This window comes from Ischnura elegans, chromosome 1, assembly GCF_921293095.1.
Source record: "Ischnura elegans chromosome 1, ioIscEleg1.1, whole genome shotgun sequence".
In the NCBI taxonomy this organism is placed as follows: Eukaryota; Metazoa; Arthropoda; class Insecta; order Odonata; family Coenagrionidae; genus Ischnura; species Ischnura elegans.
The window spans coordinates 107,866,486-107,882,703 of record NC_060246.1 but is presented as its reverse complement, the minus strand read 5'-3'; the positions used below and the strand labels follow the sequence as shown (position 1 = coordinate 107,882,703).

General features: G+C 42.6%; 1 protein-coding gene across 1 annotated transcript; it reads left to right on the top strand.

The window, feature by feature from the left end:
- Positions 1-1,272: 1,272 nt before the first annotated feature.
- Positions 1,273-6,054, top strand: LOC124158949. The gene has a single exon (XM_046534423.1). It carries the CDS (start codon positions 1,273-1,275, stop codon positions 6,052-6,054), a length of 4,782 nt encoding a protein of 1,593 aa, XP_046390379.1.
- Positions 6,055-16,218: the final 10,164 nt, after the last annotated feature.

Below are 16,218 nucleotides of genomic sequence, written 5' to 3'. Positions count from 1 at the left end.
AAATTTCAGTATTTACTTAAATGTTGGAATTTCAAAACACTGTTCGTGTAATTGCAAAATTTTTCTATCTAATGTTCAAAGTTGTGGATGCGTGGCAGAAAAGTTTCTCGGGTTTTCCACCGGTTGATGTCGTCCATGTCTCCCGACGTTTCGATCCGCGACTTGCTGATCATCCTCAGGGGATCTTCCGGATGCCTTCTTGTGGTTGCATGTTTTGCGTGAAAAGGAATTTATCCGGAAACCCTTACCTTGGCTCTCCTCTAAATTTGTATCTTTCCCCAAGACTGATGAAAATTAAATTTGTTATAATAAAGACTATGTGCAAAGAGTTTGGATTCATTTCTTAACCTATCCCTCTGTGTCTATTAATATCTCTTCCTATATATTTAGATAGGCTTTCCCAGGGCCGGAACTAGGAGTTCTGTCAGGTAGGGGAAACATCAGTTTGCTCCACCCTGCCCTGATGCCCCCTTGCTCCCTCCCTCCTTCCCTCCACTAAAATGTAGTATATACATCTGTTTGGGGAGTGCGTCTCCCGCCGCATATTTGAATGTGTTGGTGCGGTTGGCCGGCGGGCCGTTCCTGGGCGCTGAGTGCGGGAGGGTGGAGTTCCTTTTTTTCTTGGCAGTCTACAGTCCGCTCTCGAAGGGACAGTACGGAAGAGAGAGCGTGGAAAGAGGAAAGAAAGTGTGAAAATTTCTGTATCTGTCGCGAATAAACCATTGGCCCACTGAACAAATGGTCCTTCGGGCCGGATCCCTGTTTATTCGCGGCTATGTGATAAGTACTGCATGAGGCTACAATTGCAGAGGAACAATTGTGAATTACAGTGAGCATTACAGTGCCATTCGACCGGGGAGGTGCCTGTGAACTTCGTGCCGTCGCTCCGTCACGCCGCAGTGAGTTAACCCATACCCAAACTTTTGGATGGTGGACTGTGTACCTCACCCCTCCCACTGGCTCCCTATCCTCCCTCCTCTTGCAAAAGCCTCTACTCCTCTTCCCCCGCGAATGAGCGTGCTGTACTTCCCCTCACCTCGCTGTCTGTCTCTCCCCTCTCTTCTCCCACTGACTCCCTATCCTCCCTCCTCTCGCGAAATCAGCTGTGCGCTGCTCGCCCTGGTTTGCGAAGTTTCTTACGGGGCTGTTACTCGTCTGTTTTGCGCACTTTTTGAGGCGCAAAGTACTTTAATAGTTTACTTTCCCACGTATTCGTTTTGAGCATTACTTCAATACCGGCTACCCGTCAGGATCCTAGTAAACATTATGTCTATGACGACGAAGCAACTGATTGCGCAGCAGGAACAACGGGATCGTGCAATTACTAGGTTAGTGCCGAATTTAAAGAAGAAGGGCGCTGCAAATATCACTAAGGAAGCCATTCAGAGTAGAATCGACTCACTTAAGCAGTATTGGAACGATTATACTTCCACGCACTTTGAGCTGGTGACGCGGGAAGACGTGTCGAAGGAGCGTTATTTAGTGGATGGACAATATGAGAAGACGGAGGAGATTTATTATGATACGTGCGCTGAACTAAAAGCCATGCTCGCCCAGTTACCTGATGTACCTACGACCTCATCTGGACAAGGTGGAGCTGATCAGGCCGATCTCGCTAATTTCCAACTTCCCGTTCAGCTTCCGAGAACAACGTTGCCGAGCTTTTCGGGTACATTTGCGGGTTGGGAATCGTTCTGCGATCTATTTACAGCAATAGTGGACGGAGAACATCGATTTTCTCCTGCTACAAAGTTGCAATATTTAAAGATGTGCCTAAAGGATTCTGCAGCGGAGTTTGTAAAAAACATCTCTGTTACGGACGCCAACTACAAACCGACCTGGGAGGCCCTGAAAGCCAGGTACAGTAATCCACGACTGTGCTTGCACACTCATCTGTCTACTCTAATGAATTTGCCAAAGATAATGAAGGAGTCAGCGTCGGAATTGCGGACGTTAGTTGACCGAACGATTCAGGTGGTTCGAGCGCTAGAGAACCTGGGTCGTCCAGTGGCAACATGGGACGACTGGCTTGTCTTTATCACGGCTCAGCGTTTGGATAAAGAATCGCGAAAGTCATGGGAGTCGCACCTGACCACCAAGGACCGGTTGAGTAATCTCACACCAAATAGTGAAGCGTATCCAAACTTATTTCCCAGTTTTAGGGAGCTCGTAGAGTTTCTCGAGGGTCGTATCCGTGCCTTAGAGATGATAGCTCCTCTTACGAGTTGGGACAAAGGAAGTAACACGACGCCCAAATTTTCCTGGTCTGGGGCGAAGTCTTTTCACGTTGAGACTAAGCGACTATCTTCCACAAGCACCCGTAATTGTCCTATATGCTCAATGGACCACTATATAGCCGTCTGCTCCGGTTTCCTAGAAAAGACTCCTGTTGAACGAAGAGATGAGGCTCGAAAATTGCACCTCTGCTTCAACTGTCTGGGTCGTCATCGCTTCAAGGAGTGTAAGTCTGTTAAGCGCTGTGTCACTTGTCGTGGACGACATCATTCTTTGTTACATACAGTAACGGTTGGCAACGGTGTGTGTGCTGCTAAAGATACTGAGGCTGAACCTCAATTAAAGTCTCCTGTTGAGGCAAATGGCATAGCAGTAAACACACTCACGGCCAACGTGGCTGCTCCAATCCACTCCGTAATTCTTGCTACGGCTCAGGTACTGGTCACGGGTCCTCGAGGGGTCCAAGTACAAGCTCGGGCGCTGTTAGACAACGGCTCCGAAGTATCCTTCATTACCGAGGCCTTAGCACAGCTTCTTCATTTACCCCGCCAGCGAACGCAGATTCCTCTGTCAGGAATTGGCGCAGCTGAGGCTGGCACTGCACTGAACATCGTTCAACTCTCACTGTATTCCGTTTATTCGCCATCTTTCTGCCTTGAAGTTAAGGCATTAGTACTACCGCGGCTCACGAATCAACTACCAACAAGAGAGATAATTGAGACAGATTTGTCTTTGTTCTCCAATCTGCAGATGGCTGACCCACTATTTTATAAGCCTGAGAACATCGACCTCATCCTTGGTGCAGATGTCTACGGATTATTACTACGCCAAGGGCTGCAAAGATTCCCTCACCGACAGATCATCGCTCAGAACACTGCTCTTGGATGGGTCATCACGGGACCAACTGTAGGTAGCGAGTCACGGCGGGCGGGATCCACTCCAAGACGGTCTCTCGTCTCATTGCATTGCGAGGCTGTACAGAATCTGCTGGAAGATCTTCAGCGATTTTGGGAAGTAGAAGAAGTTCCTCCCTCCACGAGAACTTTGCGCCCCGAGGATGAGCGATGTGAGCAGCACTTCAAGGATACTCACTCTCGTGGGTCGGACGGGAGATACATTGTTCAGCTTCCAATCGTATCAGAGCTTCCTGTAACTGTAGACGAGACTCGTCGAACGGCTCTTAGTTCACTTGCGTCGACTGAGCAACGATTCGTTCGGGAGCCCGAGATAGCCGCTGCCTACCGAGACTTCATGAAGGTTTATGAGGAACTTGGGCACATGGTAAGTGTTCCAACTTCCGATTCTCAGATAAAGCGGGCTTGGTACCTACCTCATCATGCTGTCGTTCATACCCCATCGTTGAAGCTCCGAGTTGTGTTTGATGTGTCTCGCCGTACTTCACAGCACTACTGTCTGAACGATTTTCTTCTATCTGGTCCTCCTCTGCAAAAGGACCTCGGGCTGGTGCTAATCAACTGGCGACGTCACCGCTTCGTATTTACCGCTGATATTGTAAAGATGTTTCGTCAGATATGGGTACATCCTGCTGACCAGGACCTGCAAAGAATTGTCTGGCGGCCGCATCCTAACACCCCAGCGGTGGAGTACCGGCTCACCACGGTCACATATGGCACAGCCTGCGCACCATTTCTGGCGATGCGTTCCCTTCTTCAACTCGCCGAAGATGAGGAGCACCGGTTTCCTCTCGGAGCTGCCTGCCTTCGCAAGGATTCATACGTCGATGACATCTTCTCGGGAGCAGATGAATTACTCATGGCTCAAAGGATCGCTACGCAACTAGTGAAACTGCTAGCCTGTTCAGGAATAGAACTCGACAAATGGGCTGTCAACCATCCAGCTCTTTTGCAACGACGTGCCTCACAGCGTCGTGAATGTGAGCAGGAAAAATCTATTGACTCAAAGGATCCTATAAAAACTCTTGGCCTTATATGGGAGCCAACAGCTGACCTGTTTGGATTTAACCTGCGAGTAACAGAAATACACACTATGGCTCTCACTAAAAGGACAGTGCTCTCCAAGATGACGCGTCTCTTTGACCCACTAGGCTGGGTCGCTCCAGTCACTGTCGTCGCAAAAATACTCATGCAAGATATGTGGATTTTAAAGATAGGTTGGGATACACCATTACCTACGGATATTAAGGTTCGATGGACTAACTATTTCAATGCAATTCCTAGACTTTCGAAGGTGCGAATTGATCGTTGGCTGCAAACGACGCCGACCTCAAGATGCGAGCTTCACGGCTTTGCAGACGCATCGGAGAGAGCATACGCTGCAGCAATTTATCTACGTGTACTTGACGACGCAAATCAATGTCGAGTATTTCTTCTCGCCGCAAAATCCAAGGTTACCCCTGTTAAAACTATAACAATACCAAAGTTGGAGCTTTGCGGAGCCGCACTCCTTGTTCGTTTGGTCAATCATTTGCAGAAAATGAAAGCATTCTCGTCGCTACCAGTCTTCGCGTGGTCGGACAGCCAGGTAACTCTCGCCTGGCTGCGAAAGCATCCTAGTTATTGGAAAACCTTCATTGCAAATAGGGTGTCATTTATACAAACTGAGCTACCTTCTGCTGTGTGGCAGTACGTATCTTCAGAGCAGAATCCAGCTGACCTCTCAAGTCGAGGCTTAGACCCTGATGCTCTTATAAATTCATCTCTATGGTGGCGAGGACCAGAATGGCTGCTATCTACCCAGGAAAATTGGCCAAGACAACCTGAACCTGTTATTGTTCCTCAACTATTCGTCGTTCAAGCTGCAGAAGAGAATGCAATATTGAAACGGTTCTCTTCGATAACCAGGCTGATTAGAGTTATGGCCTACTGCCTAAGATTCATTGCGCGCTGTCAACGATCACGGATTCCTAATACCAACTTTCTGTCAACTAGCGAGCTCGCTGCCGCTCGTTGCAAGGTGCTCCAGCTAGCACAATCGTTTGCCTTTTCTGAGGAATTGAAATTACTACGAGCGGGCAAGCCTCTGCCCAGGCGTAATCCGCTACGGGGCCTTAAGCCTTTTCTGGACGAAAACGGTATTCTTCGTGTAGGGGGTCGTCTAAAAAATTCCACTCTTTCATTTTCTGCTAAACACCCATCCATCCTTCCTAAAAGATCCCATCTAAGCCAACTTTTAGTCCAATTTGCTCACCTTTCCTCGCTTCACGGCGGACCTACCCTTACCCTCAATATTTTACGGAGCCAGACTTGGATACTGGGGGACGTGGCACTTGTTAAAAAACTCACGCGGCAGTGTATGATATGTCATCGTGCAATTCATCTGGAAGCCGTCAGCGACCTCACAACTCACTCGTTCCTGGCTGCCTATCGACGCTTTGCCGGACGTCGAGGTGTTTGCCGCACGCTATACAGCGACAATGCAACCACTTTCCAAGGGGCCGCCAAGGAACTTCGGAGGATGTTCGGCGCAGCTTCAGATTTCTACGCCGAAGTTGCTTCAGTCCTGGCCAATGATGGAACAAGTTGGTCTTTCATACCACCGAATTGTCCACATTTTGGTGGTCTATGGGAGGCTGGGGTAAAGTCAACGAAACATCACCTTCTCAGAGTAGTTGGTGAACATACCCTCACGTTTGAAGAGTTCTCAACAGTTCTCATTCAAATTGAGGCCTGTCTCAACTCCCGACCTCTCCATCCATTGTCCTCTGATCCAGATGACCTAAATGCTCTGACTCCAGCCCACTTTTTAATTGGTGGTACTTTGTTTCTAATTCCAGAACCTGAGTGTCCCAATATTTCAGGTAATTGCTTATCCAGATGGCGTCTTCTTCAACGGCTCTAGCTGAACTTTTGGAAACGCTGGTCACGAGAGTACCTTCACCACCTGCAGCAGAGGACCAAATGGCGTGATCCAAAGGAAAACTTCACTGTAGGACAGCTCGTGATCGTCCGAGACGACCGCTACCCACCTTCCAAGTGGCCATTGGGCCGCATAACCGAGGTTCATCCTGGATCGGATGGATTAGTTCGCGTGGTAACAGTGAAAATGGCGAATACCACGCTGCAACGTCCGATCGTGAGACTCAGTCCGCTGCCAATGCCAGCGGGACAGTAGCCGTGATACCGGCCGATCATGGCGGGCGGACTACTCCCTGTGCACTGCAGACAATTCTTTCGTCCTTCAGACGAGGTGGGCGGAATGTTTGGGGAGTGCGTCTCCCGCCGCATATTTGAATGTGTTGGTGCGGTTGGCCGGCGGGCCGTTCCTGGGCGCTGAGTGCGGGAGGGTGGAGTTCCTTTTTTTCTTGGCAGTCTACAGTCCGCTCTCGAAGGGACAGTACGGAAGAGAGAGCGTGGAAAGAGGAAAGAAAGTGTGAAAATTTCTGTATCTGTCGCGAATAAACCATTGGCCCACTGAACAACATCCGTAAGCTATTTTTTTTGTGATGCACTACTTGAAAGTACAAACCGTATGTTTGCAAATAAGAAATTTTATTAAAAAATTTTTCCTTAATTATAAATTAATAATAATTTTTAAGTGATTTAATTATGTAAATTAAATTACTTAATTAAGCAAACTTTTCAAATTTTGCTGCCTCCTGAAATCTGCTGCCTGGGGCATGTCCTCCATCTGCCTCACCCAAGTTCTGGCCCTTGGCTTTCCCTTCATGTATTGGCTTCATTAAGTCAAATTATAACCCTCTTGCTGTGTTAGTTGGGAGTTGCTTTTACATTAGGAATATATAGGGCATTTCTCTTTGAAGATTTGTAGTACTCTTGTGCACTGCTTAAGGTGTTATTGTTAATATTTTGTATGGTGCTAAAGAATCCTGAAGTAATGCAGATAAGCATTCATTTGCCCTGTATTTTCTGCTAAAGTCAAAGTAAGGGAAAGGAGGTACTTTCACACTTTGGTTATTATCCTTGTGTGTAATTTGTGGGGGGTATGGTGCTGAATAGGTTATGATTCATTTTACTCATTGCTAAAGCAACATTTGCTTCCTTCCCATGATTTGTCTAGAGGTCATCTTATTGTTAGACACATTCTCTTGCTTTATCGGTGAAAGCCTTTGAGTGGTCTCAGTTATTAAAATTGGTTGAGTAGATTTGTAATCGATTAGTTTTCAACTGCTATTTTAATCTTGGATTTGCAAGTTTGTGAGGAGAGAATCGTTTTGCTTCCTTAGAATCGTTTCTCTTCCTCAGAATCACTTCAAAGTGAGGAATGCTTTGTTAAATGAACTAATGATGCAATCAGATAGCTCAACAAGAAATTGACAAGATAGTGACCCTGTTGGTTGTGTAGGTGTTGGTATCAGGTTCCCCTGTGGGTAGGGGGATGTAGAATTCTCCCACAGTATCCCTGCTTGTCGTAGAAGGCGACTAAAAGGGTCACTAATGTTCCCATCCAAGTACTCATTGGAACCTGTTTGTTTCATTCAGCCTCCAGTGGACATGAAATTGGGAGGACATGACTAGGCTTACAACGATTAGCTTGGAGGAAGCCTGAACGTGTATATTAGATATATCAAATGCTATGCATGTCAACTATCCCAAGTTCAGTGAGGAACAATTAGTGAACTCAATTCATACTCAGTGATGTGAAGGGTCATATCCAGAAAGGTAATGACATTAAGCTAAGAATAACAATCCCCTTGAGCTATCTAATGAGGTAAAATCTGATAAATGTAAATTCAAATTTAATGTGAATTTTAAAAAATTGCTTGTTTATCAGACCATGCTGAGGTTTAACGACTACCTGAATTCAACAAGTTAGGAACATGGAGATAGAAAGATAAAGTTGCATTCTGGAAAATGAATGTGCATTGTTAAGATACTGCCAAAACCCCACTTAATTACGCTCTGTAATTTCTTGTTACATGATAAGTCTTATCATGTAACAACTCAATCTTATCCGTCAAACCCAATTGATGAGAAAGCTCCCAACACCGTCACTCTACCAGACTACAAGAGAATTAGCCTATTAGAATTTAGATTAATGATTCCTTTCGTGTATAAATCACAGGTGAATTTGTATTGGTCTCACATTTCACTGCTTGCTCATTGATGTAATAAAGGATTGATTTCCCTTAGGTTGAGTTATATTTCCCTTATCAATGTGGGCATCAAGTCTCTCTACCTTTCTCTGAAGGGCTCAGTTGAGGGTTATCCATACAAAAAAAAATCTGTTCCATGGCTGTACTAAAGCTGCACTGTAACTGTGCTAAAAGGACTCTACTTAGACTGCTCTTGAATCGAAACATCACAGTACAGTTATAGCACAGCCACAGTGCAGTTGCCACAGCATGGTCTCAGTGCAGCTGCCATAGCATGGTCAGAGTGCAGCCACAGTTGATTCATTATAATACTCTTTCCTTGAAACAATGATTCAAAGCCTAGAAAAGGCTATTGAATTCCCAGTAAATCTTATTTTAACGAGGAAGCAGACAAAACAATTAAATCTGGATAGGGAAATTTGCAAATATCCTGATTCACTGATCCATGTTGAAAAAGGAATGGATCAAGATATATCGTAGGCCGAAATGACCAGATTTAGACTTGTCAAAGAAAAGGTAGACTGTATTCCTTATTAAGACAAAATTGATGGCACTCAAAAGATTGATATAACTGTGAGGAAAACCTCTTATTCTGTACGTAAACGGGCACCAACTAAAATTCACCTAAATTTACAAAAGTGCTATAGTTGAGTTTCCCCACAAATGGTAGATTGCTTATAGAATGGAATTCGTTGAAGGGACCCAGAGTTCATACTTAATGCTGCTGAAGCTTAAGTTGTAAATCTGTGAAGCAAAATAAATGACATATGGGTACAAAAATATTTATTAAATACAATGCACAATCCTTTAATATAAACATGCCCAAGAAGCAATCAAATACTGAAAAAGAATGATGCTATGAGAATGATGTTATCATTTCGTAGAAAAATCTTCATGACGATAAGGTTCCACATGCCTCTTTGGCTGCCTTCCTGAAATTACAAAGAATACACGCACTAAATTGTTATAACTTCAAAAGTTCATACGCAAAACTGGAGTTTTTAAGGATAAGCTGTGCTGTTTGCCTTAAAGTTAAACTATAGCAATACTGGTTATAGCATTGCAGTCATGAGCCATCAGTTAAGGTAAATTTTTTCTTAAATGACAGAATGTCAAATGTCAGGTTACAGCTACCAAAAAATGGCAAGTACCCAGAAAGATTTTAATATTTTACCAACATCTTTCTAACTTCTGAACTAGTAGTTTGTTTCAAGCACATACTTTACTGAGTTAGAAACATTTCAAATGAAAAGGGTTGTAGTTCCCAAAGGGCTCGATTTAAGTTAATCAAAATTGTATGAAAGTGAATTCATGTGGAGATGATCATATCAGGGCTAAGACAAGAAACGAGAGGTTATGCAGCGGTGGAATGTCATAAGTTAAGAAAATTCCAAAGGGGGAAATTAGTTTGCTTGGACTGTGATATGACCCCCAAACCAAAATTAGGTACTCTAGCCACTTCTACAAAGGAATATTCTTGTTTCACTTTGAGGTTGATGATGAATGATTTTCTTTGTGGACATTTTGCGCTTTATGGGCGAAGTACTTGCTATGCATGCTCAGCACAGACTTGTCAGAAGTATTTCCAGTACATGCTATTGGGCTCCTGTTCTACATTAAACAATTTTAAATGATATTTACCTTTTCACATAACAGTATTTTCCTGCCCGGTAACCCTTGGACACCCACACATTCTTCGCCAGGTTATTATAGGTCGTTGAAAGCCCGCTGCCTCTTGGCCTCTAAACTTCATCTTGACATATGCTGAAATCAAAGTAATGATAATCTTAGAATTGGTGTGCTATATTGCTCCCTAAATGAAGCCTGATTTTAGTTCTCTATGAGTAGTTACCTAAATAATTATTTGCATACTATAAGCATGAGAAGACAAACCGAATCCCAGGCAGATATATTGCAATTTATGAACAGTGATGAAATTATTGTAATGAAACTAATTTGAAATAAATTTTTCTGAGAAATTGGGGCTATAGTTTCTATAACAAATTAACATTGCACATTCATGAAAATAAAACAAACTAGGTACCTACTTCCATTGAAATATAAATTAGAGAAAACATTTGTATCCAATGAAGATTTAAAGCAATCTTCATCTTTTCAAATCTTAAGCAGTGAATACTCACTCACATAAGCTACACTACATAAGAACAAGATTAATGTTGAGATAAAAAAGAAATGCTATTGCAACAGCCTGAACAACATATACATAAGTTGCAGTAAGTAGTGTTATTAATAAATTGAAATTAACACAAATTATGCAATTTGCGAAGGACATGCTACAAATAATACACCACCATTTGACAGAAAAGCAATCAAAATAAAGGAAAAACCTACACTAGATGCTGGGAAAACAAGCAGTAGTGTTAAATGTGTTTTTCACAGTCCACAGCTCTTTCCTAACTCATCAACTTCAGACATAAAACAGAACTTTCTGTGAAACTCCATAAAATGCAAAGTTGATGAAAATGAAGTGGCCATCAGTCCATCCATATTCACGGATAACATGAAATTGTTAAAATTCAGTTTTGAAAACAGTATTTTCAGCAAGAATCGTAAGAGAATCACTATTAATACACAGGCATTATTATTATTATCATCTAACTTGACACGAAAATGTGTGCATGAAATATTGACTATTGTGGTTCCACAACAGTACAAGGACTGTTGAAAGTCTTACTCAACATTCCATGGATATTTAACATGCCCTATCATTCCAAGGGAAGAATTAGAATTTAATTCCTCCCATGCAACATAAGTAATTACCATCGACGGCCTCCATTGTCTCCACATCTGCAGCGGGGTTCCCACCTCTCCTCCTTTGGCCGCTAGAAGAATGGACTCCAATATACTCCCTCCCAAACAATTTTAGTAATAGCTGATCCTGCAGCTTCTTTGGAGTTGTCCCATTGCGTATAGCAGATATCTTGTCAGTTTTTGACATGTAAACATTGAATGACTGATGCAATAAAACCTGAGAATAACATGTAGCTTATAGAATGGGAGTGAGAGGATATTGGTACCTACCCAGCAAAGAAAAACTGATTTCCATCGGATTTGACATTGATTTCCAACAGGTTTGACGCACTGACTTCCCTCCAATTTGAATCTGTTTTGAAAATTGAAACAGCTGGAAAGCAGTAGGAAGACAGTGGGAAATTTCCAATATGGCGGCTGTTTTCCCACTCATTTCCTTCACGGGTGGTATGAATCTGATTTCCACTATTCGACAGATTTGAATCTGGTTTCCACCGTTCAACAGATTTGAATCTCGTTTCCCCATATTAACTACTTTGAATCTGATTTTCACCATCCTACAGGTTTGAATCTGGTTTTCCCACTTTTGCTACTGTGAATCTGATTTCCACCTTCTTAAAAAGTCCAGTTTGCGACTAGATTCTCACCACCTACGAGTTACTTCCACTTTTAAAATTCACTGATGAACTCACAGTACTCACCCTACTTTCTTATAGAATCTCCTCGATCAAACTATAATTACACTCTCCAAGATAATCGCGCCTTAATGATGAGGGAGTAATTTCACTGCATTAACTTAACGCAAGTGTTGCATTACAATGAAACAACATATACTCTTCACACATATATTTTGAAACAAAAGAACACTAAAAAAATAACACAAATTACAATTTATACATTTCAATTAGATATACAAGTTATATAGAACACTAAAAAAATAACACAAATGACAATTATATAGAATTCTCGCCGTCCTCCAACCCTTCTAAAATCCTCCGCACGTCCTCTGGGATATCAGCTGCCTTCATGGTGGCTGCAGCGGACCTTAAATAACAAAACACCCAATTAATTTCAAATTTGGATAAAACGGACTCAGGCTTGCGGCGAGCAAGACCTTCAATTACCAGTCACTTTGAATGAACTGTACTTCTTTAATTGTATAAAGTAACGAGTAATAATTCTTTATGAAAAATAACTTACTTCGTTGACTTCCGGGGGTAGTTATATTTCTTGCCCTCCCTCCGCTGGGCATACATCCGCAGATTCCCCGCCAACTTATTGAATGTTGAGGCCACCGCTGGAGTGGGCACCCCCGAGCATTTGAACTTCACGAACACTGTGAAAAAAGTAATTTGCGTTAACACCACAAAAAAATCGCACGCATCTTTATGATTGAGAGATAATAATTAACATTTAACAATTGAATAAGTTGCAGCCTTATCTTGCAGAAAAATAGAAAGAACTCACGTTCCACGGCACTCAAGGTGTCCTTGTCCGCTGGCGGGAGTCCACTCTTATCAGCGCCAAACCTCTGGCCGGTGGCCGAGTGGCTCATGATATACTCCCTCCCTTTTAATTCTAGCAGCAACTGCCGCTGCATTTTTGCCGGATTCCCGGCTGAAGAATGAACTATTTTTGCCTTAGCATTTCGTCCAATATTAACTTTGTACCCAGGGTACAGTACAACCTGAAAGATAGGCATGAGTAATTGAGTAAATTCACTTTAAGGCACTAGATACGGCAATATGCCTTTAAAAGGGAGGTGCAAGACAATGGCTTGCTGCCGCAAATGTATTACGCGGAGGGAATAAAAACCTTCACAATATGAATAGATAGCTAACTAGACTAACCACAGTGGGGTCATATCGACCTATCTCGCTAAGGAGAAGGATAGCAAGGAACACAGCATACAATGCCTCTGACAAGGTTACATGATAATTCCACTAGGTTTGTTACAGAATGGAGGACTTCACCCAGACCCCATAAATGACATGATTCTTACCTTTTCCTCTCCACCGCCATGAAATATGGCTGCATATTTCAGACATATGTCTCCCTTCTGCGCTTCACTCCCTAAAATAGGAAAGAATAATGAAAATATAAATGGAATTGGAAAAAATGTGTAAATGATCTAGGTTGAATTTCGCCGATTACATATACATGTATATAAATATTTCACTTACCCGCATTCCGCAACTCCTTTGTCAGTTCGGAGATAGCGTCAGGCTTAGGAAGCGGCACGGGGCTCCCAATTACGGCATCTCCGGCCGGTATTGCCGCCACACACTCCTGCCGTCTCGCGTTCGTCGTTTGCTTAGCTTTCTCCCTCCTAATCCGCATATTGGCATGTGCGGGGTAGACGCACAGCTCAATGGCCTCTTTGATGGGCACATTGACTGCCATGAGCCTCTCAAAATACATCTGAGATTCCTTGGCTTCCTCCATGGATCCTAAGGAAAGCAAAACCAATATTTATTGCAATTAAGGCCGCTTAATTTTTGCCGCACACACTATACTTCGTAAAAATTTAAATACTTACCGCCACATTGAGTAATTCGAACTCTTTCTTCGCGACCTTCCCATGTTATAAGGAAGTCCTCGTTGACTATGGGGTCCTTAATGTACCTTCCTAGATCATTTACGGCAGCCGTCGTGCTGTCGCTATAAAAGTGTAGCACTCCACTTTTTCTTTGCCGCCTTTCCCTCTCGCTCCTCCTAATGCTGGAGTTGGAGCACCAACTTTCCAGCGAGCTCTCATCAAACTCCATGCTTCGCAAAAGTTCCATGAAGAAATCGTGTATTTGTGAAGAACCTCCTCGCTACAGCTCGTCAGTTAATATGGCGGCGTACATCGGAGCACATGTACAGCGTCGGAAAAAAGTGAAGGGGGAAATCGGCGAAAACAATTGACGTGCGATAAGTTTGTAAGGTTCTTGTAATTTAAACTTTGATCTTCTAAGCATTGATTGGAAAGTTGAAAGGCATTCTGTCCGTTAATTCGATTTTTCCGTGTGAAGTTCAGAATGCCTAAAATAACGTACAAAAAATCATCACGAACGACGAATTGGCGGAGAGAGAAACGCGCTAAGCTTAACGCTGAGCTTGCCGCAGAAGATGAAACCATCGATTTCGGTGAAGAAGATGCTCGACTTCGGGAATATTACGAAGGCATATCCACGGATTTCGGAGGTTTGTTTACGAATTCAGCTGTTGCTTTTGGTAGATTATGTTTTTCATCTTCATAAGTATAAATGTACCGTTCATTATTTTCAGTAGCGGAGATGGAAAACAGCGACGGCGCAGTAGATCATACTGCGAATAACATACACAGCGACGATGAAATCGGATATGGTGTGAATATTTCCCTATTATCTTTCATTAATTTTACCGCATTCATATTTTGAAAAGTTTATTTAATCATTTCACAAAGTTTATGACATATTTTCTGGTGTTTCTTTTTTATTTCCAGGGCAAGAAACTGACGATTCCCTTTCCAGTAACCATGATGAGGAAATGGAAGATGTGCAATATGAGGATCTGGAGGATTCCGATGACTTCTTCGATGCTGAAGATGATTTTCCAGACGAGGAATTTCTCAGGAAGGATTTAGAGGATTGCAAAATTTTTGAAGGATCTGATTTGAGTGTTTTTCACAGTTGTATTATGTTGATACCACTTTTACTGCAGTATAACATTTCGTATGCATGCATGGACAGCTTTATCAGGCTATTGCATCTGCACCTCCCTGAGAAAAACAAAGCTATTAAGTCTCTCCATTCCTTATTTTCATACTTCAACTTCTGTAAATCAGACTTTACTAAGGTGAAATGCTGCAATACATGTGGGAAACTTCTCAGTACTTCTTCCTGCAGTAGATGCCCGAAAGCCAAAGTCTCATCATTTCTAACATTTTCATTGGAGGATCAGGTGAAATGTCTTTTCAAAAGGGAAGATTTTGTGTACGATTTGACTAGTAGATTTCACAAGTTTAAAAGGAATGATTCAATTGCCTGTGCTACTGACGGTGCTCTATCTCAAAAGGTGCAGTGTCTCTTTAAAAGTGTTTATGACTTTACGATGATGCTCTATACTGACGGTATTCAGTTGCTCAGATCCAATAAGCTCTCATTTTGGCCAATTCTCTTTGTTGTTAATGAACTTCCCTATAATAAAAGGTATCTTCCACAAAATGTTGTTTTTGGTGGGCTATGGTATAGTCCTGACAAGCCAAACTTCAAAGCATTCATGGAACCTCTGTTGCCAAGTTTTCTCAATCTAAAATCTGGATTAGAAGTTGTGTTGCCCACAGGAATTCCAGCTACTGTTAGTGGTTTCCTAATTAATTGTACAGGTGACCTACCAGCAAAAGCCCTTTTGTTAAACATGACCAATTTTAATGGCTTTTTCAGCTGTGTTAAGTGCCACATCAAAGGGGAGACATACAGACTTGATGGCAATAAGAAAACATTTTGCTTCAAATATGATGACACAGCTAAATTGAGGACTCACATGGAAACTGTACAACTCTGTAAAAAGGCAGAGCTATATGGCAAAGCAGTAAATGGTTTTAAGGGAGAAAGTGTGTTTGGTAAACTTGTTCCTGATATAATTGATGGTACAGGTATTGATGAAATGCATGGGGTTTTTGGTGGTGTATGCAAGAAGTTGGTAAATTTGTTTTTTGATGTTAAGTATAAGGACTTTCCATTCTCCCTTCGAAGCAAGCTACATCATGTGGATGGAAGATTGACAGGCATTAAGCCTGCAAACTTTCTCAACCGCCGTCCAAGATCATTAGAGACTTGTCTCCATTCATTCAAAACTAGTGAATTTAAACATTGGATGTACTATTATTCAATTCCTGTGCTGAGTGGGTTGATGAAGGTTGAATACTTAACACATTATTTCCTTTTGGTTCATGCTATGTTCCTTCTGAATCAAAATGTAGTATTACTGAATGACATTGACATTGCAAGCATGCAACTAATGAAATTTGTGAAACTATTTCAGTCACTCTATGGTCCCCAATTCATGTCGGCCAATGTCCATGCCTTACTTCATAAAGGGGAAAGTGTTAGGAGTTTGGGTCCTGGTTTTGAAACTTCCTGTTTTCCCCTCGAGGGACTAATGGGAGTGATGAAAAGATTGGTGACAGGGACCAAATGTCCTCAAATAAA

Bases quoted from the DNA above. Each gene is read 5' to 3' on its own strand.
- LOC124158949 (XM_046534423.1), top strand. From the start codon at position 1,273: ATGACGACGAAGCAACTGATTGCGCAGCAGGAACAACGGGATCGTGCA.